This window comes from Gigantopelta aegis, chromosome 3 (assembly GCF_016097555.1).
Source record: "Gigantopelta aegis isolate Gae_Host chromosome 3, Gae_host_genome, whole genome shotgun sequence".
NCBI classification, from domain to species: domain Eukaryota; kingdom Metazoa; phylum Mollusca; class Gastropoda; order Neomphalida; family Peltospiridae; genus Gigantopelta; species Gigantopelta aegis.
The window spans coordinates 23804535-23830151 of record NC_054701.1 but is presented as its reverse complement, the minus strand read 5'-3'; the positions used below and the strand labels follow the sequence as shown (position 1 = coordinate 23830151).

Sequence of the window (25617 nt, the reverse complement as noted above, 5' to 3'; positions counted from 1 at the left end):
AAGTTCTGGCCATCTCTGTTGGCTATTTTGGTCTGTTTTGTCAATCGCAAAACATCTTTTTGCTTTCTCCAACTTCTAACCATCAATTCATCAATAGAGAATTCTCTGCCAGCTGCTCTATTGCCATTTTCTTCAGCAAATGTTATAACTTGTAGTTTAAACGACCCAGTGTAACTCCTTTTTTTGACAGGAGGCATGTTGAACATTTTACAGCATGAGTATAAACTGAACACAGGTATATAGTTCGATCGTACAGTATTAGTTTGCAAGTCTAAATTGCTGATACACCTAACCAAAAACTTAAACAAATATTCACAAGAAGACCCCTCAACTGTCAAAATAAAACAAAAAATATATTTTGCAAAAATATTTATCCACAGCGTTACTTGGATAAAAGCCCATAGAAATCAGTCTTTAATTTGCCCATTGTTTGCAGGCCGATTAAAAGGGAAATGTCGACTTGTAATAAAAACATTACAATTTACAAAGTCTCAGTTTATGTGATGTCATGCCACAAGCTTCATACTGAACATAAAATCTGATCTACTAATTATATTACAAACAGGTAACAAACAGAAGCATTAAAAGGATCAATTAAGTAATTGTTTTGTTGGCATTGTTATGTGACGGCTCAGTATAATTAGCCGTAAATGACCATAACATTGTAACCGTGTCACATGATATTGTGTAATGTGTAATTGGCCTTGCTATCAAACTAAACAGGTAACTGGAGTGTTTTTGCTACAAAAGCAAACAACATTATAGGCGAGTTGCTTTATTTTAAAACATCAGACAAACAAAACAAATGCACCACTTGTAATGAATGTTAGAGAAATCAAATTAATGAACTTCACGATCGAGTCCATTTTTGACGGTGTAAGTTGTAACAATACACCAGTGACCAGGGCAGGTGTTGTTTTATTGCTTCAGCCAAAGTTCAGGCCTGACTAGACAACGAAGGGTACCGGTATGGGGTGGGAACTCTATTTACGTGCCCATATCCACAGAGGTTCAGGCACGCCCACCCTGGACTTAGCCTCTGACTTCGCCAGTGACCAATTCCGGGGCAGGAAGGGGGGGAAGGGGAAGGGAAATTTAAAATGAAAGGGAGTAATTTGGAAGGATGGTATGACCAATTAAGAGCCGAAAATATATAGGGGACTTTAACATTTTAACTTAGTTTAATTTAATATATTTTTAAAGGCACCATAATTCAATATTAAATAAATCGGGTTGTGTATTTATATTTAGTATTTAGACGGTGCAAAAGATTTATTTTTCAGTCGGGCTAGTCTAAAATTGATTGGAAAAAAATAAATATATATATATATTTAATAATATTTAACTAAATAAATTTATCTCGCCTTCATGTAAAATTCTTTAATCTCATTGGTTGTTTGCCGTTGGACAAATCCCTTATACCCCTGTGGGCGGAGCCAAATTCTCTTATAATTTCCAACAGTTTCCAGCCACCCCAGTTAATGCTAAAGCAATAATTAGATTATAAATAATACTGATAATCAATCAAGTATATTAATATCTGTTTCAGACAATTTCGTATTACAAACATTTGAAGTTAAAAACTATTTTTCGTCACTGGCAAGTGGTTTCGTTCGCGTCTGCGTGGTACGGCTCCGTTAATAAATTGTTAACAATTATTGTCTGGCGTTATTTTGATTATTTGGCTATATGGTTAAACATGTCGGCAAGATAAATTCGTTGTAGAAGCATCTCTCGGGGTATATGGCTTTTTATGTACCCTCTGTGTGCTCTTTTACCCCCTCGCCTTTGGCTCGGGGTAAAAGAACACACAGAGGGTACATAAAAAGCCATATACCCCTCGTGATGCTTCTACAACTGATAATATCCTTTAAGCCCTGGAGGAATAAGGATTCACAAAGGGGGAGCGTCGTGCCCAATGTGGTCAGCGCTGAAACAGACGGGTAGCCCAGTTTAGCTGGTCCGGATTTCCACGGGATGGAGGTTCCGGGGGAGGGAGGCCTCCTAACAGGACAAAAACGCCTACGCCCTACTGCACCCAAATAGCACCCTACCACTAATCGTTAAGTGGGTACCCCCAAGTATCGGCCAGGTTTTCTTTTTTTTATTATCTTAGTAGATGACCGATCAAGTTAATAGCCTGTTAAAACCTATTTATCATTAAAAAAGAGCATAAATGCATATATATTAAAATAGTAGTCTAAAATCTGCTAAGAGGAAAAAATACTAACATTTATTACAATCTATATTTAAAAAGGAAACATGTATACTCTTAAATTCAGGAAGAAACTATTGCAACTATATACAAGCAACCTTCCTATCCTCTAATACTTAAAGTGCTGTGCCAGACCATACACTAAAATTTCAAATTCCACAATTAAATGCTTTCTTAATTCATTGCAATAATATTTTACACCGATATGTAAATCAATAATTACGAAAATGCCCCATAAAAGTATTAAAACATCACCCCCGTAGAACACTGCCGGAAACGACCGAGTAAAATTCTCGGTAAAAACATTTGCCTATAAATAGCCATGACGTCACGAAGGGAACGCGCTTCACAGAAACCTACCACAAGATGACTTCCAGCACAAGCGAAAGTGGGACCGACAGCGACTGCCAAGCTCATTGATCATGCAATTCTTCTTTCGATGATGAAGTATAGTAATCACGACTGGACTAATATGTGTGCAACACAACAAATAATGCCTTATCAGTTTGAACCTGGAACATCTTCCGACGAACCACCGGCCTGACAGATGACGATTAAAATGGTCGTGGAGACAGCTTACCACTAATTTACAACTTTTATTCTTGTTTTGTTCTTTAGCTTTTCGTGCGAATTATTTTGCTACACTGTATGTTCTAATACTTGTGATGTAGTAGAAAAGACGATAAATAACTCTTGAATTCTACGAGTCAAGTGGACCCGATATCGGTAATTTTAAGAAATAAACAAAAACGACTTTTAGTCCGTCCCATCCCTCTATGAAGATGGGTTTTTTAATGAACAATTTCAGTTTAGTTTGACGTAAAAAAAAGAAGTAAAAGTGTTTTGGAAATAACAAAACAATACTATTTTTTGTGTGCAGTTATGAAAACAGTCTGCTCAGAAATAAATAACTTATTTTAATTTTAAGAAATAAACAAAAACGACTTTTAGTCCGTCCCATCCATCCATGAAGATCTTTTTTTGTGTGAATAATTTCAGTTTAGTTTGACGTAAAAAAAAAAAAAGTAAAAGTCTTTTGGAAATAACAAAACAATACTATTTTTTTGTGTGCAGTTGTGAAAATAGTCTGCTCAGAAACAAATAACTTATAGCACATTCCATAGTATGAAAAAAGGTTTTCTCTGTGGGAAGATATAGTAAAATTAATTTAATGTATTTATAGTCTGTTTTACAGGGAACGCCTTTTTCCATACTATGGAATTTACAAGTCATTTATTTCTGAGCCGATTGTTTTCTAAGATGCATACAAAATTGGCTTCTGGTTTTTTTTGGGTTACTTACTTGTTTGTACTTTATTATTTTAATGTTCTCGAACTGTAAAGAAAAATCTCACAAATGAACAAGATGCAAACGACAACAAATCGGATCTCGATGATTGCACGAACCGTGCATGAAAAAAAAAAACTGACCGGAGTTGAAAGCATAACACAATTTGGGACATTGATGATATGCACCCCAAGGTTGTTTCGGTGTGGATGGCGTCGGCTTGTTGTCATTTGTTTTGTGTCGCAGAAAAATTGTTGGTACGGCATCTTTTTTTAAAAGCCATAACACATGGTATTCCCATATCTCGCTTAAGCCGACAAGCCAGTTCGGACGAATCAAAACTAATGTGCCTGCAGTCACAACGGTCTCCGGCATTTTCTTCCTGTCCAGTATTTTCACGTTGTTTTAATCAAATTCACACACAGATTTCTCACAGCAACATTACTAGGAAATGCGTGAAGACTAAATTTATCGGCTTTTGTCTTGCTACAGCCGCCAACAACACGCCGTTTAACCATAATAAACACAAAAGAAGCAATGAACAATGGCGCTGACTATCGAAAGGAGTTCCCTTCGTGACGTCACGGATCAAATCTTACGGAAATTCCCGAAACGAATTCAGCTGGTTCTGTTTTTCAGGGGAATATTTTTAAATGGAAAATATACCGGTATATAATTTTTTTACATTTTTTTTTTTAATTTTCTAATCATATTAAATAATATCTTGATTGATATAGCTCAATACATCATACATCTGGAACAGCACTTTAAAACATTACATTCATATACATCCACACCATTCACCAATGGCGGGAGGCGCAAACACTTCCGGGTGTATGCGCCGCCAGGCCACGGTGACATTTCATGCACTCATGCAAACAGTCTAATACTAGGCTTACCTGACACAATTTTAGTAATACCAGTGGTGTGTGGACTGACTAGTAGACACTAAGAAAAATAAGCCCATGAAGCCCTCGGGGAGAGCGATAGGGGAGTGGAGAAATCAAAATTATTATTATTATTAAATTTAATTTCATCGGGCACCGGATTACAGCGAGACAGCCATCCCAAAGAGCATACCCTAATGGACAAACGTGCATTTAGACAGGGGGAGTCCCGGCTAGGCCCGGCGCCGCAACAACCGAAGTATTGCTCCCCGCGCCCCCACCGGAACTTACCAAATGCCACTTCGGGACCTGTCATTTGCCAGCTGATCAGCCCGGCGCCGCCATATAGTTTATTATAAGAAGTAAGAAAAAAAGAAAAATAAACAGGATTAGTAGTCAAAAATTAGTAATATCAGTGGTACGCGGACCGACTAGTAGACACCAAGAAAAAGCAGCGATGTTATTAGCTAGGGTTGAACTCCTTGGATAGACCTGTCAAAAAGTTAAAACTACCAGTGGTGTGCGGACTGACTAGTAGACACCAATTAGGGCAGCGATGTTATTGGCTGGAATTGGATTCCCTTGTCTAATGCTGTGGATTGGAAAAAAACAAGAAAGGGTTAAGATTCACTTCTCCAGCCAAAGGCTAAATTAGTATGTGAGTGCAGGCATCCATATCTTTACAGTCTATAATGTCTGGCAACCTAGATAAAAATAAGAATATATAAAACATATCATTTAATTAATAAATAATAAAATGATTAAAAGGTGGTTCGTCATTGTCCCATGGGAGGGTAGCGTCGAAATAATCACCACCGGGGACTCATTGGCCACCAGCCACTGAGCTGCCATTGTAAAATTTATTTATATATTTAGTGCGGCTCTTGGTCGAATTATATTTGACGTAACCAGCGTCCTAGGGCCGTCCAGGGTATACTTCTTTTCTTTCTTTTTTAATATTGACTAATAGTTAATAGCTATTAGTATAAGTTAAGCTTCCATTATATATTATATTACAATCTTAGTATTGTCTACAAAGGTCATAATGGCCTGTTCCACTATTTGTTTATGAGCTAGGGGTGGATTAAATAGTTTAACTGGATTAAATTTAATGTTAAGATCTGTAATTAATTTTTTAAGAATGGTTCTTTCATTATTAAATTTAGTGCAATAAAACAAGTAGTGTCTTACATTATCCAGTTTGTTGCACACCATACAAATAGCAGTAGTGCTTTTTTTAATTCTATGTTTACTGTCGTTCAGTCCATATACTACCCCTAAACGAAGCCTAGTGATAATTTTTTTGGATTTAGGATTAGAAAAGGTGGGTTTTTTAGAGTTAACTTTAGGTTTAATTAGATAATGCCATAGTCTTGTTTTATTATCCCACTCAGTTTGCCAAAAGTTAAGGAAATTTTTATGTGCTATGGCCATAATTTCATGGAAATTAACCTTAATATTAATATCAATTTTATTATGTAGAAGTGCTTTTTTAGCAAGATAATCTGCGTGCTCATTGCCAGAGATGCCGACATGGGCAGGAACCCACTCCAAGACTATATAATAACCTTTATTATTGATATAATTAACGATATTGATAATTTGTTTGATAAGATATGAACTCTTGAATTTAAGATTCCGAATAGCTTGTAGAGAGCTCAGAGAGTCAGACAGAATAAGGATTTTTTGGGTTGCAGGGTAGTTATTAGAAACAGATAATAACCTTTTAAGTAGCAATGACACATGATTTTTAAATTTATTATTTTTCTAAAAAACATTTGTGTAAACCCCTTCAAAACAATGTCTATAACGAGAAAATGACAAAAAAATTCAAATAAAAAAATTATTATTTACACTGAAATGGTTATTTCTTTCTAAATAGTGGTGCTCCAAAAAATGACAATTTCACAAATTTCACTGGAAAGAGACCCTCATCAATATTTTTGTTATATATTAAAAATTAAGCAGTTATTTGTTCCAGTTGATTAATTTGGCATCCCAGCATGAAGAAAAAGCTACATTTTTATACCTGGCATCAATTTCTGATCCTTTATCAGGGCTTGAAATTAGGGCACCGATGTCAGCCAAACACTGGAAATGAAGGTAAAGACAAAAAAATAATTATTTAGCTACAATTAAGTATATACAATTAATATATATCCACAAAAGAAGTTAATGCTAAGCATTTTAATACAAATGATTTTCATTAATAGTCTTGAAGAAATATTTTAAACTTATAACTTGCTTAAGTAAGAGTCAATGTAAAGTACTTGACATAATATTTTCTTTCTTATTATTATTATTTATTTATTCATTGTTTTCATCTTTTTTTTACAATACTAAGTGAAAAATTATCTGGATAAGAATATGAATAATTAAAATAAAATCAATGAATAAATGTTCAACGACACTCTAGCACGAAAAGGAAATGAAATCAATATACTGTTTTTCACCAATAGCACACCGAAAACAAAATGACACATGCAATTAACAAATAATTATTTTTAAAAAGCTTTGTTAGTGATGCTGTACATGAATTAAATTGTTAGTTTTGCTAATAATGAAAATTAAGTACATTAAACACAATTCACAAATCACTTATTAATCAAGTGTCATGCACTTACATTATTTCATCATGTTCATTCATTTGTGCAAATAAAACAATGCCAACAAATCACAAAATGATCACGTGTGGATTTAGACAAAATGTCATTTGATTGGTTTGATTCTTAGTTGTGAGTATAAAGCCACCAATAAAGATACCTCAAATTATTACTATAAGATTCCCTTGTAGATAGTCGTCTTGAAGTGTGTATGTGTACACAGCTGGGTCACCATCATAAACAATGTTGTACCACTTGGAGTAACCAGGAACAACAGAGATGATCTTTCCTGTGTATGTTCCTTCACTGAAGATGTGGCTTACTCGCTTGCCAACAAGAAGTGGCCGACATGGATCGGAATCCTCTTCAGTGAGATTTAAAAGTGCAGCGTCAACTAAGGTGGTCAAGTTTTGTTTCAGTTCCTCTACAGACAGCGGTTGGGACTTTCCATGCAAATTTTTCTTCGTTAAACAATAAACCTTTTTATCAGAGACATATTGTTTCAAAACATTTTTTCGAAAGAATAGCTGAGTTTTAAGAGCTGAGCGTTGTGCGGAAACGTTTGATAATGACTTAAAGTTCTCTTCAATCTCTAGCCTTGTCTGCCATAGACCATGATACATTATTCTGTCACTTAGTTTACTTTTTCTTGCCAATTCCCGTCTACGTCTTTCTTCTATCTGTCTTTTCTTCTCTTCCATCCTCCTCAATCTCTCCTGATGTATTTCTTGGCATCGCTGCCTGAACCGTGTCCTTACAAGTCTTCCCTCTTTCCTGGAAGAAGCCAGGAGTTCCTCTTTCTCTGTTGGATCTAAATTCTTCAACCATTCACTGGTCTTATTTAGTGAATACATCAGAAATGCTTCATTGACAATTGTTGTTGCATTTGGTCTGTATCTTAGCAAAAAATCCAATTGTCCAAATATAAATTCAGGCAGCTTATTGTGTGGAATGACTGATTCACTTTCACGTTGTTTTTGCATGGTCACATCCCAATGCTCTCCTCCTGGTAAATGATCCTTCACCATGGACTGTAACATTTCTTTTAATGCCAAACACACGCACTGAGCAAGAGGCAGCGCTAATGCATCGGTATCATCTGATTGTGTAAGACACTCAAAGACATCATCTCGTTTAATGACTTCAGCATTGAAAGGGAAAATGGATCCATCAAGAAATTTAGAAGCATCTTGAGCGATGTTTCCAAGGTATTTCACCAGGGTTCTGTAATGTTCATTCATGTCTAAAATGCTGATTTTACTTTCTAACATTCTCCACAACGGAGCGCTTATCGATTTTGAGATCAGCCCAAGGACTCGTGATGCTGCTATAATGACAGGATCTTTCAATCCATTACATTTTGCAAGCTGTTTGATGGCTCATGATATTTTTGAAAAAAATCTGAAATTCTATCTTTGTGAAAGAACAAAATTTGTCCCACCAGAAAAACGATGTTGAACCGGTTTCCTCTAAACCTAACGAATCAGACTTTCTGATTCCTTGCATCGCAGTACGATTTGAATTTGGAATAACACCCACTTTTTTCATCTCCTCCACGGGAGAAACATTTGCTACAAGCCCTCAAGAACTAAATTGTTTGTGCCTCATGTGAGTCATCTGTGCCCGAGTCGAGTGGTAGACTACTTAATGATGTGCTATCATTGTCGTCAGCAGATGATTTTCTGTTAACTATTTCAAATTTGTTAATGGCTTTAGCAGCAACCTCTGCGAAATGAACTAATAAATGCAGTCCACAGAAAAAATTGTTAAGTTTCAAGATTGACTCTTGGTTTTCACCCATAGCATCCCAATTAGTAACAATTTCAGGCATAATTTCAGTCCGATAGTCGGCTAGCAGACGATTAAAGGCTACTTCAGTTGCAGCTCTGTCCGACATCGTATTTTTAATCTTGCTGATAATTTTAGTGCCTCCACTAGTGCCTTCACCAGTACCCTGTGCCTCAGAAATGTCAGAAATAATTTCTTTCAATGTGTCAAGTGTTGTTTTAGATGATTTGTTAGACATCTCTCTTAAGCCTAACAACAATGGTTCCTTTTTTTCATCTGTAATGGCAAAAACATTATACGTCTTCCCAAACTTGCCAGTTTCATCTGAATAAATAGTTGTATCTGACATATATGGAGCAACTGTACTCAAGTGTTTTTCTGTTTTTTAGCCCTAATGATGTTGTCAATGGTTGCGCATGATGGAAGTCGATTGGCTTCACAGTTAGCTAGTGTTAGAACTGTCTTAATAACATGTGGTATATTTTTGTTGGAAACATTTAAGTTATCCAGATCCATAACACATTCCATTACAGAGGTACTGAAGCAATTTCTATCTTCATCAAATAAATGAATTGATCTTTTTCTTTCTTGGTCGTCAGAAAGCAGAGCCTCTAAATATTGCAATGATTAATGCGATAATTTTCTTATTTCGTCTTTTTATTTTTTTCTTATCCTGTTTTAAAAGCTCATATCTGTGTCTAAGTTCAGTTGATACAGACTTGTCTTTTTCAGAAACTTGTTTCATTTCCTTTGTCTTAATTTCAATGACATTTTGGAGTTTATTTTTTGTATCATATAAATCTGCTGCTATCTCTTCAGCGATGGACTTATAAGTTTCTTCAATGACACTGACAGGAGTTTCAACCATGGTAGACATAGGTATGACAAAAGTTTCATTTCTGAATAAAAATTTACTTTCGTCTCATTTGATTTGTTCTTTTTTTTTTAACTCTGTACAGTTTTGAAATTAAAGCTGGGACATTGATGTCTTCCACAAGTAAACCACACTTGGATGCAACTTCTTGCACCAAAAGGTCCTGTGATATTATTTTGTTCTGAAATTGTGCAAATAACAGAAGTATCTCTCCTATTTGTATATGTTCCATTGTCAAACCGATATAGTTTGTAATGATCACTTAACTGGGAATGAAGATGAAAAGAAATATGAATAACTATGAAACTACAATGAAGTAAGCTTATGAAATAAGTTAGTGGTTTTTAGCTTGAGAAATGCACATTAGCTAAGCATTAAGTAGTGTGGTAATCTGCTCATAGATGTTGTTGCCAGGAGGTGCCGGCTTGTGTTATTTGTTGTAGAGAGAGAGAACGGTTGCTGACCTGATATATTACATACTTTTCCACCAAAGAGGAACTGATTTGAGTACACTTGGAGTCATGCTGTTAATAGTTAAATACACAATGTTCATGTAATAAAAGAAGTAATTGGCTATGGTTGCCACTTTAGTAGTCACTTGACCTGTAGATAATATTATTCAGTCTTAGTCTGTTATATGAAAAGTCTACGGTTTGTATATGCAGATGAAAGAATACAATGACGTATGTAGCTGAATACCTTAGAATCCAAGATATACTTCTTCAGTTGGAGACTGGCACAGCAGTCAGCATAGTTACTGAAAAAATAAAGTAATAAAAAGTAAAATGTAAAAAAAAAAAAAAAATCTCACAGCCCCAAGCATTTAAAAAAAAAAAGAAAAAAAAAAGAAGGAAAATGTATATGCATGTTATCCAGGTACTTTATAGGGCGACCAACGTAATGGAAATATTTTTCTGGAAATGTTCTGATATTTTAGTTTTTATGCATGCGGAAACCCTTTTCAAAACAATGATTTAAAGTGCGTGAAAACATAATTTTCATAAAAGTAATTTTAAACAGTGCGAAAAATATCATGTTTGATATATATTTGCAATATGACAATACAAATGAGTATATCATTATTTGTATGTGAATTGAAACTTCCTCATAAAGAGACCGCCCCATACACACACACAAAAACCCCCACATTATTAGCAAGTATTATATTAGTTTTAGACTCCCACCTACAGATTAGCAATCAAGTGACAAACAAACTTGGGACCAATGTCATTTTTATGTAAGTACATTGCCACATATGCACTATTTCGTCATATGCATGTAGTGGGGTCTAACTGATTTGTGGCGACCTTTTTCGGGAATGAAAAATCTGCTACCCACATTAACACAACATGGAGCTCAGGTTGAAATGAGTGATATAGATATTAAATTCTAAAAATGTAGAATGTAATAAGAATTAGTTGCTTAAAAAAAATTGAAGTGAATTTGAAATAAATTCCAGATATTTGGCATCAATTCCAGAATTCTGAGTATGTGATGAAATTTCTGGATTTTTAGGAAAATTCCTGAAAGTTGGTCGACCTGACTTTATAGTATCATTGATGTGTGCTGCCACATTATAAGTACTTTTACCAAAAAGCATCAAATAATATTTTATACAGTACATACCATGGCCTTTGTTATACCAATTGTCATGCACTGGTTGGAGTTAAAAAAAAGAAAAGAAAGGCCCATTGTTGATGGTCCACTGGGACTGTTCAGTCCTATGACTGCATTAATTCAGGTGAGCACTCAATTGAAGTAAATCTCTCATCACTTGTTTAAAAATGTACAACCATGAACACACACACACACACACACACACACACACACACACACACACACACACACACACACAATTACAGTAAACTAAAGGGAGGGGCCATGTTATAAAATTAGGAATTTATCAATTTTGTTGCATTGTGGTTTGAAATGTAATAATACAGGCAGAGAATAATGCAATTAGTAAAATATAATTGTATTATGTGGTAATACATCACAATGCCAACCACAATATCAATATTCCCAAGTCATGACTCAGTCTGGCTACATCTGCACTGGTGCTCCAGTAATGGAGGAATTTACTAACGTGCAAAATGTCAATTTGACTCGGTTTTGCAAAACATTGAAATATTACACTTTACGGACTTAATTCACAAAAAAAACATATAAATGGGATTTATAATTAATACAGAAGTACATATAACTGACAGATAGCAGCGTATTCGCTTTCTTTGTGCAAGTTTACCACAGTTCAGTAACTAACGCCGCTATCATTTTCACCATAGAACGTGTTCGATCGGTAAACTTCTCATTACGCAGACGTCTTTACCTATCAGATGCAGTTATACATACAGTTTGCATATGCTAAGTCGTATTCATATGGAAAATCACCTGTATAGAGGTTGGGGGTCCTCCCATTTTTTTCGTAAACCGGAAGTTATTCTTCTGCGCACCACTTAACGTCATGTGTCATTGCTATTTTAAGCGCAGAATAAAAACGGAAACATGGTCGGTAATTCTGGCTTGGCAGGAAACAGGTGCAGTGGGTAGGCCCGGCCTGGCATAAAAGGCCATACTGGCTTTACCCATGTCAGGGTCCTTGGAGCCATCTGTGTATATATGCATGTAGTCCGCATAAAAATCATTTAGGGCAGCTTTAAATATAATATTCTTAAAAGGATTAAATTTAGTTTTCAAGGTCTATTTCTTAAGAGCAATGAGACATTGGAGGGTTTAATTAACCAAGGTGGCTCCAGGTTTTAATTTATCAGAGCTTAAGTCCAAGAGTTCTAGGTTAGAAGCCATTCTATTGTTAAAATTAATAGCAGAATTAATATCAATATGTAAATATAGATCGTTATTGGGCTTCATAACCGCAATTGGATTTGAGGGTACTAGGTTTTTGGCTTTGAACCAATGTCTAAGACAGAGTTGGGTGTGTGTAACATTGAGTGGGAGGATATTGAGTTCAACATGCAGACTGTTGTTCGGGGTACCAGGAGAGACTTTAGTTATTGTTCTAAGCGCTTTGTTGTAGACTGTTTCCAGTCTATCCAACTGTGTTGGAGAAGCACAACAAAAGGCCTGAGCACCATACTGGAGTCTGGAGACTATTAGCGCTTCAAAAATCATTAATAAAGTATGTCTGTCAGCCCCCCATGTGGTGGCCGACAGAACCCTAAATAAATTAATATAAGTATTACAAATATTAACTACTTCATTTATATGTTTGACAAAAGAGAGTGATTGGTCAAAGGTAACCCCCAGAATTTTAACCGCTGTTACTTGTGAAATGGGAGAATTATCTAGTATAAGGTTTAATTTATGGGTTTTAGTTATATGATTAGTTGAAAATAACCTAGCAGAAGTCTTGGATTTAGATATGGTAACCCCCTAGGAGTCAGCCCAAGTTTGAAGTTTATTTATATCTTTTTGAATATCTATTTTAATTTTTTCTAAACACTTTCCAGGTCGCCAAAAGGCTGTATCATCAGCAAAATGTCCAATACTTAGCTTGGTGTCTTTCCTAGACGAGTTAGTCAAGACCGAAGCCAGATCGTTAATAAAAATACTGAAAAGTGTTGGGGCTATAACTGAACCTTGTGGAATACCGTTTTCTAAGTCCAGGACAGCAGAAAAGGATTCTGCTATGTTAACAGAAAAGGTTCTGTTAGCTATAAAGCATTCAATAAATGTAAACATGGGTCCCCTAATACCCATGTCATACACCTTAATTAGTAAGCCATGACGCCAGACCATGTTGTAGGCCTTCTCCAGGTCAACAAATATTCGAATCACTTTATCACCAAAACTAAAAGCATTAGAAATTTCCGATTGAAGCCTAAATAAGTGGTCGGTAGTAGAGTGGTTTTTTCTAAATCCACTTTGAAAACAGGTCAAAAGATAATTACTTTCTAGATAAAAGCTGAGTCTGGAGTTGACCATGCTCTCCATGGTTTTACAGATACTGGAGGTAAAGGAAATAGGGCAATAATTCGAGGGGTTAGTTAAATACTTCCCCTTCTTGGGGAGGCTAAAAACTTCGGCATGCTTCCATGCAAGGGGAAGGTAGCCCTGTTTCAAATCATATTATATAATTCCAGAAAAAGGTTGAAGATGGTTTTGGGCATATTCTTAAAAAATAAGTAATTAAATTTATTGGGTCCTGGGGCAGTCCCTTTCCTATGAGTGAAGGCCTCAACCATTTCCTGGATGGTAAATGGTAAATTATAATTAGTAGTAGTACTGGGGAATTTAGCATCCAGGGGGATTTTAAATTTCTTTTCTAAATGGTCTTTACGTTGGGAGAATTTTAAAGGAAAATTACTATTATTAAAAAAATTTTGGAATGTTTGTCCAAAAATAGTAGCGTTTTGTTGGTTATTAGGTATATAATTTGTTAGAACTGAGAAGTGAGAATTTAGGGACTGGTTTCCCCTGGATGCGTTTAATCTTTGACCAAACATCTTTACTATTGTTTTTATTATTGATTGATGAACAAAAATTAATCCAAGACTCTTTTTTGGCTTTAAGTATCCCTTGAGTAGCTTTAAATTTACTTTCTTTAAAAAAAATTAAATTATCTTTAGTCTTATCTTTTTGGTAAATTTTATGCATTTTATTTCTATGTTAAGTAAGTTTAACAAGTTCATCACTCCACCAGGGTACTGAATTATATTTAATTTTAGCAGTAGAGATTGGAATAGTTTTGTTAGCTATTTTAATAATACTATCTGTTAAATTTTTGTTAAAAGTATCTATATTTTTACTTCTAATATCATTTAGATTAAGTTTAGAACATAATTGGAAGAAGCCTGGCCAGTCTGCTTTATTAAAGTTCCATTTATCTTTTGCTTTTACCGGTTCCCTCCATGACCCATTGAGATGTAGTACCGGGGTAGGTGATTATGGGGAGGTGGTCGCTATTGAAGTCGTTCATGACCTGCCACTCACATTTAGGGGCCATCCCCTCTGACATGATAAGGTCAAGCCACATCCAGCAGTGGTAGGAATCTGAGTAGAAAGTCGGTTTACCATCATTAATGCAAGTTACTTGAGATTCTTCCATAAATTTGTCTAAGATGGACCCTTGTGTATCAGTATTGTCCTACCATGTACTGTGACGCCCAAGACCTCAATATTAATGTGTGTATCTTTTAGCGGGATGCGGGAGTAGGACAAGTCATTTCTGACGTAGGTAGCTATTCCCCCCCCCCCATATAGGTGCCACTTGTATTGTGGAAGAAGCCGAAATAGCCTGGGATATTGAAACTAGTAAAATATTTTTTAGTTTTAGTTTTATTTAAATTATCAGTGGCAAGCCAGGTTTCTTGTATACAAATTATATCAATAACTGGTTTAATATCTTTAACATATTTTTTTAGTTGTCTCCATGACCCCTGGATTTCAGGCCTCTAGCGTTCCATTGTAGAATGACCAAACCTTTATAACTTTCAATATTAACTTTATCTTTTTTACCATTATTAATATTATTACTCATATTAAAATTAATATTAGTGGTTTTACTATTATATAGGGGGGTTGGGGGTATTTTAGTTCTCGTGTCTCCCATTATTGGTTGGAAGCAATATTGTTATTGTTTAGTTATAATTATATTTATTTAGTCTATGTTATGATGACTTGGTGTGGAGACAAGAGTTGGTTTGGTCATTCTAGGAGTGTACCAGTCCAAATTATTGGGTAGCACACTTGGTTCACTAATTGATACCCCGAGATGGTGCTTAAAGGTAAGACAGGCTGCGTGCATAGCTAATTTAATCGACTCCTCATCAACGGTTCCCTTAGTGGGTGCCCCCAAAGAACCGTCCAGAAAGAGCCCTGTCAGTATGCACATAAGTTGCACTGCTGTAATAGGCTGGTCTGGACCGTTAATGTCTTGTTTTAATCAATTGGGGGGTGGGTGGGGGGGGGGGGGGTACATAGGCGCCCCCAATCTTATGATTAGAAGGTCCAAGGAGGGGGTGGGGGGAGCAGCAGCAAGTGTGTGTCTTTTGTGCATGACAGGAGTTTGCAATGGTCCCAACGGGTGGCCGGACGACTCCCTTGGCTTGGAGTTTAAAATCCTAACGGCCTCTTTGTAGTGGTGGCACTCCTGGCTATGTGAATAGTGCTGACCTCTACAATTGGCACAGTTAAGTGTCTTGGTACACGGATTGTCCGATCCCTGTTTTGGGTGCTTGTCCCCACACCTGAAACACACTGGATCCCCCCTGGACCTACACTTCCTAACGTTATGTCCCCACCTCTGGCACTGAGCACACTTGATTGGTTTGGGACAGAACGGCAGCAAGGGGTATGCATGCTCTCTAAAGAAGATAAGATCCACACAGTTATTGCTATTTTTAAGCAGAATATCCCAGTAACCGTCCTCCAGATGGTGACATTCTGTATCTCTAAATCAGAGTTTTCTTTTATGAGGACAGCAGACAGTGGTCCGGGTGGCATCCTGACCAATTGTCTGCTGGTAAAATCTTGTATTTTAGGGGTTTTATTATTAGGGTCCTTTTTAGGGCCGACCACAAAAAACGGGGGTGGTGCAGCAGCTCCCACACTTTGAAGGGGGGCGATCTCAGAACCGCCCCTGGCAGGTTCCACCCCTTTGTAAAAAAACATCGGGCAGCTGAGTACCCTACATCGGGCAGCTGAGTACCCTGAGTCAGTGGAGTGGGGATATTTTTTAGGTTTAGATTTTTGTTTTCCTTCGTTGGAGTCGGGTGTCCCCGAAGTGTGTACGACAGCTGTCACAGGCCTCCCGGCTGTCTCCGAACACACTTCGGAAGGTGTCGGAGACCACTGAGTGGTCTGCGAAACAGCTGGAGACCGTGTGTTACTAGTTTGTTGATGTTTATCGTCTGGTCACTGCATGTGTATATCTGTGGGTTGAGTGCAGACCTGAATGGAGCCAAACATTTCTGTTTGTTTACTTTGGTTGGGGCTGGTGTTAGTTTTCCTGGTTGGGGGGGGGGGGGGGGGGGGGGGGGGATTGAATTGTAAACATGATTATGGATAGATTGACTGAATTGTGGGTCTTGTGAATATCCTAGCTCTGAGTGGATAGGGGTTGAGGGGTGGGGGTGGGTAAGGTTCTTGTTGGTATCCGCGTGTTCTTGATAACAAGTTTCCAGCAGAACCAGCACTTTATCGTCTTTGACGGGGTCGGGGCGAAGGTAGCTACCGAGTTTGAGGAGTGGAATATCGGTGTTGGAATGGATAAAAACTCTACCATCTGAGAATCTAGTGTAGCAGAAAACAGAGGTTTCAAGGCTAAAGCAAGAGTTGGTTTAGATAAAGGTTACTGACTCCTGGAAAAAATAATATTCATACAGGGATGGATTATTCCCGGCAAAGAGAACATGTCTCATGCCGGAAATAGGGGGTAGGGGTGGGGGGTCTGTTAACTATTTTACTTTTCTTACAAGTGTCTTCACCTAGAAATTTTTCATAAATATCGTCTTCCAACAGCTTGTAGCGGTTGGAAGTAGGAATGTTGTACTCACCAACCTCTTCATCTGTCTTGGGGGTCACCAAAGGTCTAACCTGTTTCTTCCTGGCTCCATCCTGGTAAGGGGTGGGGGGTAGATATTTCTTCTTACGTACAATCTTGACTGGTGTTGGTGGTGGTGAAGGAGACCTTGGTGACCCACTGGCTTTTGTTGTTGATGTACCTAGTTGGGCGCTTACACCGCCGTGTACAACAGACTCAGAGGTTGGAACGGGAGATTTATTTTTATTTTTTCTGGGGGAATCTTCTGGAAGGTCTTCTTGCAGCTCCATAATAAGTACATCACTGGAACTGTTGGAAAGTTCAGCTAACTCCGAAAATTTATCATTAAGCTCATCGGGAGCTTTGGTGATCTTACCCCCCCGGGGGGGTGAAGAGTCAGAAACGGTTTTGTTGAAAATGGAAAGATCTGGTTTGGTATTGTAGGAGTTATGAAGCTTGTCAGCCATAATTCCTCGAATTTGGTTACAGTATTGCGGAGGTATGGGGGTGTCCGAGTCGTAAATGGAGGGGGTAGAGGCATCTAATGGTTGTTTTTTTTATTTTAGGGGTACCCCCCAACTCGTCGCACCACTGCAACTGCTTGAACAGAGTTTTATCGTTTGTTGGTTTGGTTTCCGCAGTATTACCATTGTTGGAAGTGTCTTTATGATTTATAGAAAGATTGTTTACATTATTTATCTCCGACACATCAAAATCAGGTTCTGTCATGGCGGCCGGGCAAAGGTTGAGTTGTGGTTTTAATAAAATATTACAATTTTGGCTTAAACTATGTTTTAACAGGGAATTAACTATTTTAAAGTAATTACGGATATAGTACAATTATCAATACTGTCTTAAATAGTAGCTGGCACTAACAAAAAACAATAATTAAGAGTTAATACTAACAAAAACAAGTTACAGTAGTTTAAACAGAAAGACAAGGGCAGCCATTTTTTTTCTAACACGAAGGACGGACTGAGGATGTAATAGTAGACAGTTTTAAAGGAAATTTCGAGCCTCAACTGGAGCCTGTAAAGGAAAACAATGGCAAACACAATAGCTAATGACTTACAACTTGTCCCGGGTGGTAACGAATAAAATTAAAGAGCACAAGGCGGTTAACTATTCTTCAACGCTGGAGAAAGATATGGACAATCTCTCCCAATGGTGACAAAGACGCAAGTGAAGTATAGAATGGGGTACCGGTATTATGAGAATGAAAAATAAAGTGTGCTTTATACACATGTCGGTTATCGTAAAATTCATAAATACGGTGCACCTTCTAATTCTCAGCAAAAAAAGTAGTGGCTTATAGGTTGGAAAATATGGTAATGTATTCACAGAGATGCAAATATTTTAGTTATTTCCAGAACCTAACATTTTAGTGCTACCCAAAAACTAATCCTGTTTTGATCTTTGACAAAAAGCTAACAAGAACCACATACTTTTCAAGACTTCAAAGTTTTGCAGATTTTTATTTTATATTTGGTCCAAGGTCATTGTCAACTCTGTTCTACAGATTGGTCTGTTTTGGTGTCCAGTGCCTCAGTATGTGATAACATTCTCATGCAATAGATTATTTGAATACTAAATTGTTTTGTGTTACTTCTAACAGACAGGTGTCCCATGCTGTGATAAACGCCTTTGCCAATATTGCTGCTAACATACAAGGTGACGCAGAACAACAAGACCTACTTATCCGACTCCTCGAGTTGTTCGTGCAGATGGGGTTGGAAGGAAAGAGATTCAGTGAGAAGCCTGGATCCGGCACTATGAAAGTATGATGTATTTATAGATAATTAGTCAATGGTAGTTTTACTCATAATATTGAGAATATTTTATTTTTATTTTCTACAAATAAGTACTACTACTATTATTTTGTGTTTTTTGACTTTCATAATTAGGATTCTGATCAAAATAATTGGAAGTCTTAATAATTATAATTATAAAAGATAAAACCAGTGCATGCACAAGCAAATTTTATTTTGTCTGAAGTTGTACAGGACAACTTAATGAGTTGGTGACTGCCAAAAAAAAAAGGAGGAATATATTCTATAATATAGTCATTTTTTTCTAAATAGATATTTATTTCTATTTTATTTGTTTATGTTATTTATTACAGGCTACCAGTAGCGCAGGGAACTTGGGTGTATTGATACCTGTTATTGCAGTGGTAAGTTATTTATTTGTTAATTGGCCATTGAGGTAGCTGCTTAGCGCAACTCTGTCTGTATTGGACATTTTATGATGGTCTGGGTGTATTTCAGTGGTAAATGGTGGGTCATAGAATAATTACCCTCAGCATATATATCATCAAAAAGACAGGTTTTAATAAATTTTTCAGCTAAAACCTATTTACAGCCCTAACCCTAACTTATGTTTCACAGAAAAATCAATTTCAGGTCAACTTATACATCACAGAGCAGTCAGTTTCATTTGTGCTTAATTTTCATTGGTAGGTATGGCAGTGGCAACTTGATTATCACCTAGGAGCAGCCAGTCATTTGTCTTTACATTGTTATCGCATGTATATGTGTTATTAGTATGTGTTATAAAAAACAATGAATGGTGTGTAAGAATTTAAATTTTACTAATTTTTTGTGTGTAAATTTATCTCCCAGCTTGTACGAAGACTTCCAGTGATTCACCATCCAAACCGTCGTCTTCATAAATTGTTCAGAGATTTTTGGCAATATTGTGTTGTCATGGGATTTGCTGAAGAGGAGTTGGGTAAATACCAGAGTTTTATGCCTAGACATTGTTGTTAAAGAATTTGCTTTCAGGTAATTTTGTGTCAAATCCCTCCAGAAAAAGGCAATACGTTTCACCTGATGTACTTCAACTGGTTTTCTTTTGGGTATTTGGTATTTAGGATTATTTAGATGGGAAAATCTGAAATATCAAATTTTAGCTTAATAATTATCAATGTATGGCCCATTGAATTTGGGGAAATTAATATCGGTGGCCAATTTTCAAAGGCCCATAACTCTGCATCCACTTTGTTTAAATATAGAAAGTATTCTCATCTTGGTTCAAATAGTAGAAATTGAGAATTGAGATATTTGACAGAAAGTGTTATTTCTGAAAATGAAGCTGAAAAACCAACATTTAACCCATGCTACCAAGTGTTTTTATTCTGAACCCTAGCTTCGACCAATTTTAAAAATTTAATTGGTTTGACTGATGGGAACTGATCTCTATATTTCATAATTTATTTATTAGGTTTGTGGCCACAGGACTGGTTTGAAGGTGTTGCAGAGATTGCCATCAAGTCGCCCCTCCTCATATCGCATGATCACTTGAGCAAGGAACTCAAGTACAATGCTGCACTAAGAAATGAGTGTGCTGCTCCAGTAAGTTTGCCTTAACCTTTAGACTACTGGATTAATTTTTAACAAAAATCACGTTGAGTGGGTACAAGTTTATAATTTTTACTCACATATATTCAATTAAATGTTTTATAAATACATGAAATAAAGTTCATATATGAATCGGTAAGTATTATTTTCGTGTCTTTTTTTGTAATTTTTATTATTTTTAAATCGGCTAATGGTGATTAAAATTAGGCAAAAAATCGAAAAAGTTGCCTTTACTTACGGGCACTTGTGGCCAGCTATCCAGTATTTATGTCCATTATTCCCGATAACAGTGGTTTTCTGACAGAATTTTTTTTTAAACCCGAACTACGATTCATATTCCAATATTTGGTAATTTTCGTTGTTGGTAAAACGATCAAATTTATTATCAGATAAGCTGTCACAATCAGCTATCGATCCCTAAAAATGACCGCGACGTGCCGCCATTGTTGTCAAGCGAAAATACTTGCCGAAAACCACTTTTTGAACTCAAAATTTCAAGGTATTTTCAATTGAAAAAATCAAAACAAAAGCCACCATTTTGAAAAAAATTCTTGGGGAATGCACTGTATACAGTGTACAGTATGTCGACTGACATGACGTCGGGCGAGATATCTCGCCTGCAGTATTCAGAAGGTTAAAGCCAGATATTTTTATTGGTCTCTGTAAGTCTTGGTGGGCGAGACGTAGCCCAACGGTAAAGTGCTCGCTTGATGCGCAGTCAGTGTGGGATCGATCCCCGTCAGTGGGCCCATTGGGCTATTTCTCGTTCCATCCAGTGCACCACAACTGGTGTATCAAAGGCCATGGTATGTGCTGTCCTGTGTGGAAAAGTGCATATAAAAGATCCCTTCCTGCTTTTTTTACGAAAGATGTAGCTGGTTTTCTCTGATGACTACGAGTCAGAATTACCAAATGTTTGACATCCAATAGTCAATGATTGATTAATCAATGTGCTCTAGTGGTGTCATTAAACAAAACAAACTATAAGTCTTGGTGGTTTTGTGGTTGATCGGACTGGTAGAGTCTTACATTCTTGTACCAGCTTCCATCTAGTTAGTTTTGAGACCTCAGTGTTGAGGTGTAAGGCTTTACGTCCAACTTCTTTCTCACTAACACATCCTCTACAGGCTGCCCAAGTAACTGATGTGCATGTGTGTGTGTGTGTGCCCAGGACAGCATACTTGAACCATAATTGTTTATAAGCATGAACATTAAGTTTAAATTAATGGATCTCTGTGGGAATATTTCTCTCTGTAGTGGAGCATTGTAGGTGTGTGGTTAGGAAATGGGCAAGCTTTTACAAGCTGAATGTTACATGGGCTTGATGTTTTAATAGAAATAGACTAGTGTATTTAAACTTACTTTAACTTGATATATCTACTTTATATAAAGTCAGATAAGATTTCTTCAAAGATTCTCTCTAAGCAATGAACTTGTTCTTGGGGGATAACTTTTCCCTTCAACAGTCACTAAACGGTCATCTGCCTTAAAAGTCCACCTTGTTATTTTCCACTCATCTAAAGTTCAAATGGACCTGGATTCGGCAGCCACCTGCATGAAGCGGTCATCTTACTGTTGTTTATAAAGTACAAATGGACCTGTAGACGTTTTGTCTAAGGAGACATTTTTAGATACATGCTTAGATGGTTGTATAATACAGGTTTCACTTAATTTAAAAAAAAAAAAGTCAATATTTTTAGTTTGATTACTAGTGGGGTGGGTTTTTTTTTTAGCATTTCCAGCCTGGTTTACACTAAACACATCTAACAGAGGCATGTTCAGGAGGGCCTAAGTTAAAATGAGTGTGATATGATAGAATATGATAGTACTAGTCAATGTTTTCGTGAGCACCTTCCCTTCTGAACACATCATGTGTTGACACATTTTACTATTTGCAGGTTGAGCTGGCCAACTTTCGAACAAAGCTCTGTCAGCTTCTAGATAACCCAGCTGATGTCGTTCCCATCATCAACAGGTTGAACTTCGCACAGTGTTCATACATACATTCTGTATACAGACTCGAATCACTCAGGTACAAAACAACAAATGTGGACTAGAATTGTTTGGGTTTAAACCATCATTTGTCGAATATCTATTACATGAAATTAAATTTTCAGATATATTTCAGAATAAATTTGTCAAAATGATATTTAAAAGAAGTTCTTTATTTTGTTGCATTTGTTTTAAGACAAACTGAATTTGGTTACACATTTTCATACAAAGTGTTAACAGTAAGTATGTGCCACTTAAACCCTGAATCTTGGACAAATTTGTTTTCCAATAGTAATGCAGTTATGTGATTTTTTGAACGTTTTTATCTGGTTTTAGCTTCTTTTTTTTGGGCATAAAATAGGTTTTACAAATTAGACTGGATTTGATCAGGATTGATAAAAAAATATAACAAATTGGCTTCATGCTTCTGATCACTTAATTTTTTTCTAATTTATGCTTTGATAGTTTTGCTAATGTTTTACTAGTGACATCAAAAATTCTACTTCCACTTGCAGCTAATTTTATAGATGTTTTTTTTTGTTTTTTTAAATGGTCAGAATTTTAATATTTTTATTCTGCCTGTTAATGCTATGACAAAAACACAATTTGTTATTTTGCAGAGTCACCTTTTCTACAGACCCATGTGCTTTTTATGGAATATTTGACTACCTTGAGGACAGAACACTGTTTAAGGACAAGGATGGTAAATTGTCTTGTAGTTTTTTTTGTGTTTTTTTAAATACACATGAATATTTACGTATAAAGTTAGTGAATGATTTGAAACTGTTAAAAAGGCCTTGCATATTATATTATAGATGGATGTAACACACTCAAAGTTTATTTAAATTGTATGTTATACTTGACCAAAAAAATTAGATTTTGTGACAAAATGTGCAGTTATTATTATGTGCTTCTTTGAGAGTGTGTGCATGCATATGTGTACACATACTGGTCTACATTAGTACATGTACATATTCATGTGGACTTTAATTTATTTTTTAGGAATGTGGCAGTGTATTTTATCAGTTGCTGACAGAATTTTTGAAGGCTTTCTGGATATTACTGCAGAAAAGGTAAATACAGATCAATATTTTAGTGATTGTGCAGTTACATTTATAGGGTGTATACTACCAAATCAAATCCCATAGACGACAATAGTAACATATACGGCTAAAACTCCTACCTGCAACGTATCAACCGACATAAACGCCACGGATATAAATACTACCACCCCTTACACTCAAAGTGAATCAGAAAAAAATGGGGGTCAAGCTGCTCGTTTCTGAGATAACGGGTAGCGTCTATGACTACCCTAGTTTCGCACAAAATTTGAGTACTTTTTTTTACAGGTACCCCATACATGTTTCAAGCACAAGGCTACCTGACACATTGGTACTAGATGAAATAAAATTGCACATTTATTTTACCCAGATGAAACTATTATTTTTTACAACCAACACACTCACATTTATAACCAATCACAGGACTTGTGGTGTTCACTTCTCTATCAAAAGTTCGGTGCACCTTGAACTTTGACCCAGCCGGAAGTTATTTGGTATAGTACTACCTATACTGATAACATACATTTTTCAAAAAGTGTCCAGCTATGTGTCTTTATGACAACCAGGATCTGGTGTATTCTGACATAAACTGACAACCTCACTGAAACTGTTGTTTCTACAGTGCAGCCTAATATAATGTACACCTCAAAAAGCATATATATTGCATATAGTTTTGTACAAATGCAATATGTCATATTAAACAACAAAATGTTTTAAAATAAAACTCCTGAAGATATTTACTTTCAGTTGGGTGTGTGTACTCAGGTATATATGTAGAGACATCAAAGATAGTCCGAGTACCTCTACCCCTTTAAAGAATTCCATTAAAACACATGCACTTGATTGACCCCTAGATTATGAAGACCTTAACAGGCACATCAAAGAAATATCAGTATTAAAAAAAAAAATACACTGTCTGAGGAAGGAAACACAAACATGACTGTACCTGTATGAAGTAATGACTTAATGTCCTGAACATTAGTGTTGGGAGGAAATCCTGTATGCTGGGTGTGGGTGTCTTCAAGTTACCAGGTGTGGGAATTTCAAATCCATCGGCCATGCTGATTTTCATAATGAACCATCAAAACCATTGGCAGCCACCAATATTCCTGACTATATTTTATTTATAGCCTACTGTAGTTGGAGGTTTTAATAGTTGTGATATCTGGAATAATCATGCAGCTTTAACACATTTATTTTTGATTAATTACTGAAAAAAACTATTTTTAAATGACAAAATTACCCGAACATCTATTTTCTTGCATTATTTTCTAATCCGGATGAATACAATATGTACATTAGATGTATTCCTACAATCTGTAATCCAGCAATTTATTTAGCTAGTAACATTAGGTAATACAGCTTTAACAATAAAATAAATTATCAACTTAATCCAAGGCAGATAATCAAATCTGAAAAAATTGGTTCTGAATCTAGTATAAACTCAAAATGCTTTTCATGAGAGCTAACTAAGTGATTATTAAGAAACAAAAATGATCTGGAGATCTAAGTATATGTTTAACAACCTTACTGTTATGTACAAATAAGAACAGAAGGCACAATAGTGACAACAAATTTAATTATGTTTTTGGTAAAGTTTTTCTTCAAATTTACTATAAATTTTGCATAAAACTACAAATTTGTCTAAAATATGACTTAGCACCCTATAAATATGTCAAAATGACAATAAAAATCAACTTCTTTACAAATTTGAGTTTTCAGAATTTCATACATAAAAAATTAACAATGTTAATGGAAACTAAAGACATTAACCCACTATTGGCACATGCTATTTTTAATATAAAAATAAATTGCTATTAAAATCTTAGTTCAGGTTGCCTATATATAATACCATATTTAAGAGCAGTTGCATATGGCAAGTCAAATACCATGTAAAAAGAAATTATTGAAATCTTTACAGTATGAATTATAGGCCAAAACCAACTTTTCTTCAGTGCTAACTTTGATTCAAACTCCATTCAGAGCCATGTACAGAGATTATTGTCAAGGTCAAGGTCATTGTGAACTTGCATGATCGAGTGATGGC

At 36.1% G+C, this 25617-nt stretch overlaps 1 protein-coding gene across 1 annotated transcript in view; it reads left to right on the top strand.

Annotated features, from left to right (window-relative positions):
* LOC121367727 (phosphatidylinositol 4-kinase alpha-like) overlaps window positions 1-25617 on the top strand; it is a 109263-nt gene that overhangs the window by 34547 nt on the left and 49099 nt on the right. The window contains exons 15-21 of the mRNA XM_041492066.1: window positions 18774-18936; window positions 19281-19331; window positions 19780-19888; window positions 20381-20511; window positions 22416-22549; window positions 23130-23212; window positions 23512-23582. Coding sequence (XP_041348000.1) covers window positions 18774-18936; window positions 19281-19331; window positions 19780-19888; window positions 20381-20511; window positions 22416-22549; window positions 23130-23212; window positions 23512-23582 — 742 coding nt within the window. The remainder of the gene's footprint in view (window positions 1-18773; window positions 18937-19280; window positions 19332-19779; window positions 19889-20380; window positions 20512-22415; window positions 22550-23129; window positions 23213-23511; window positions 23583-25617) is intronic.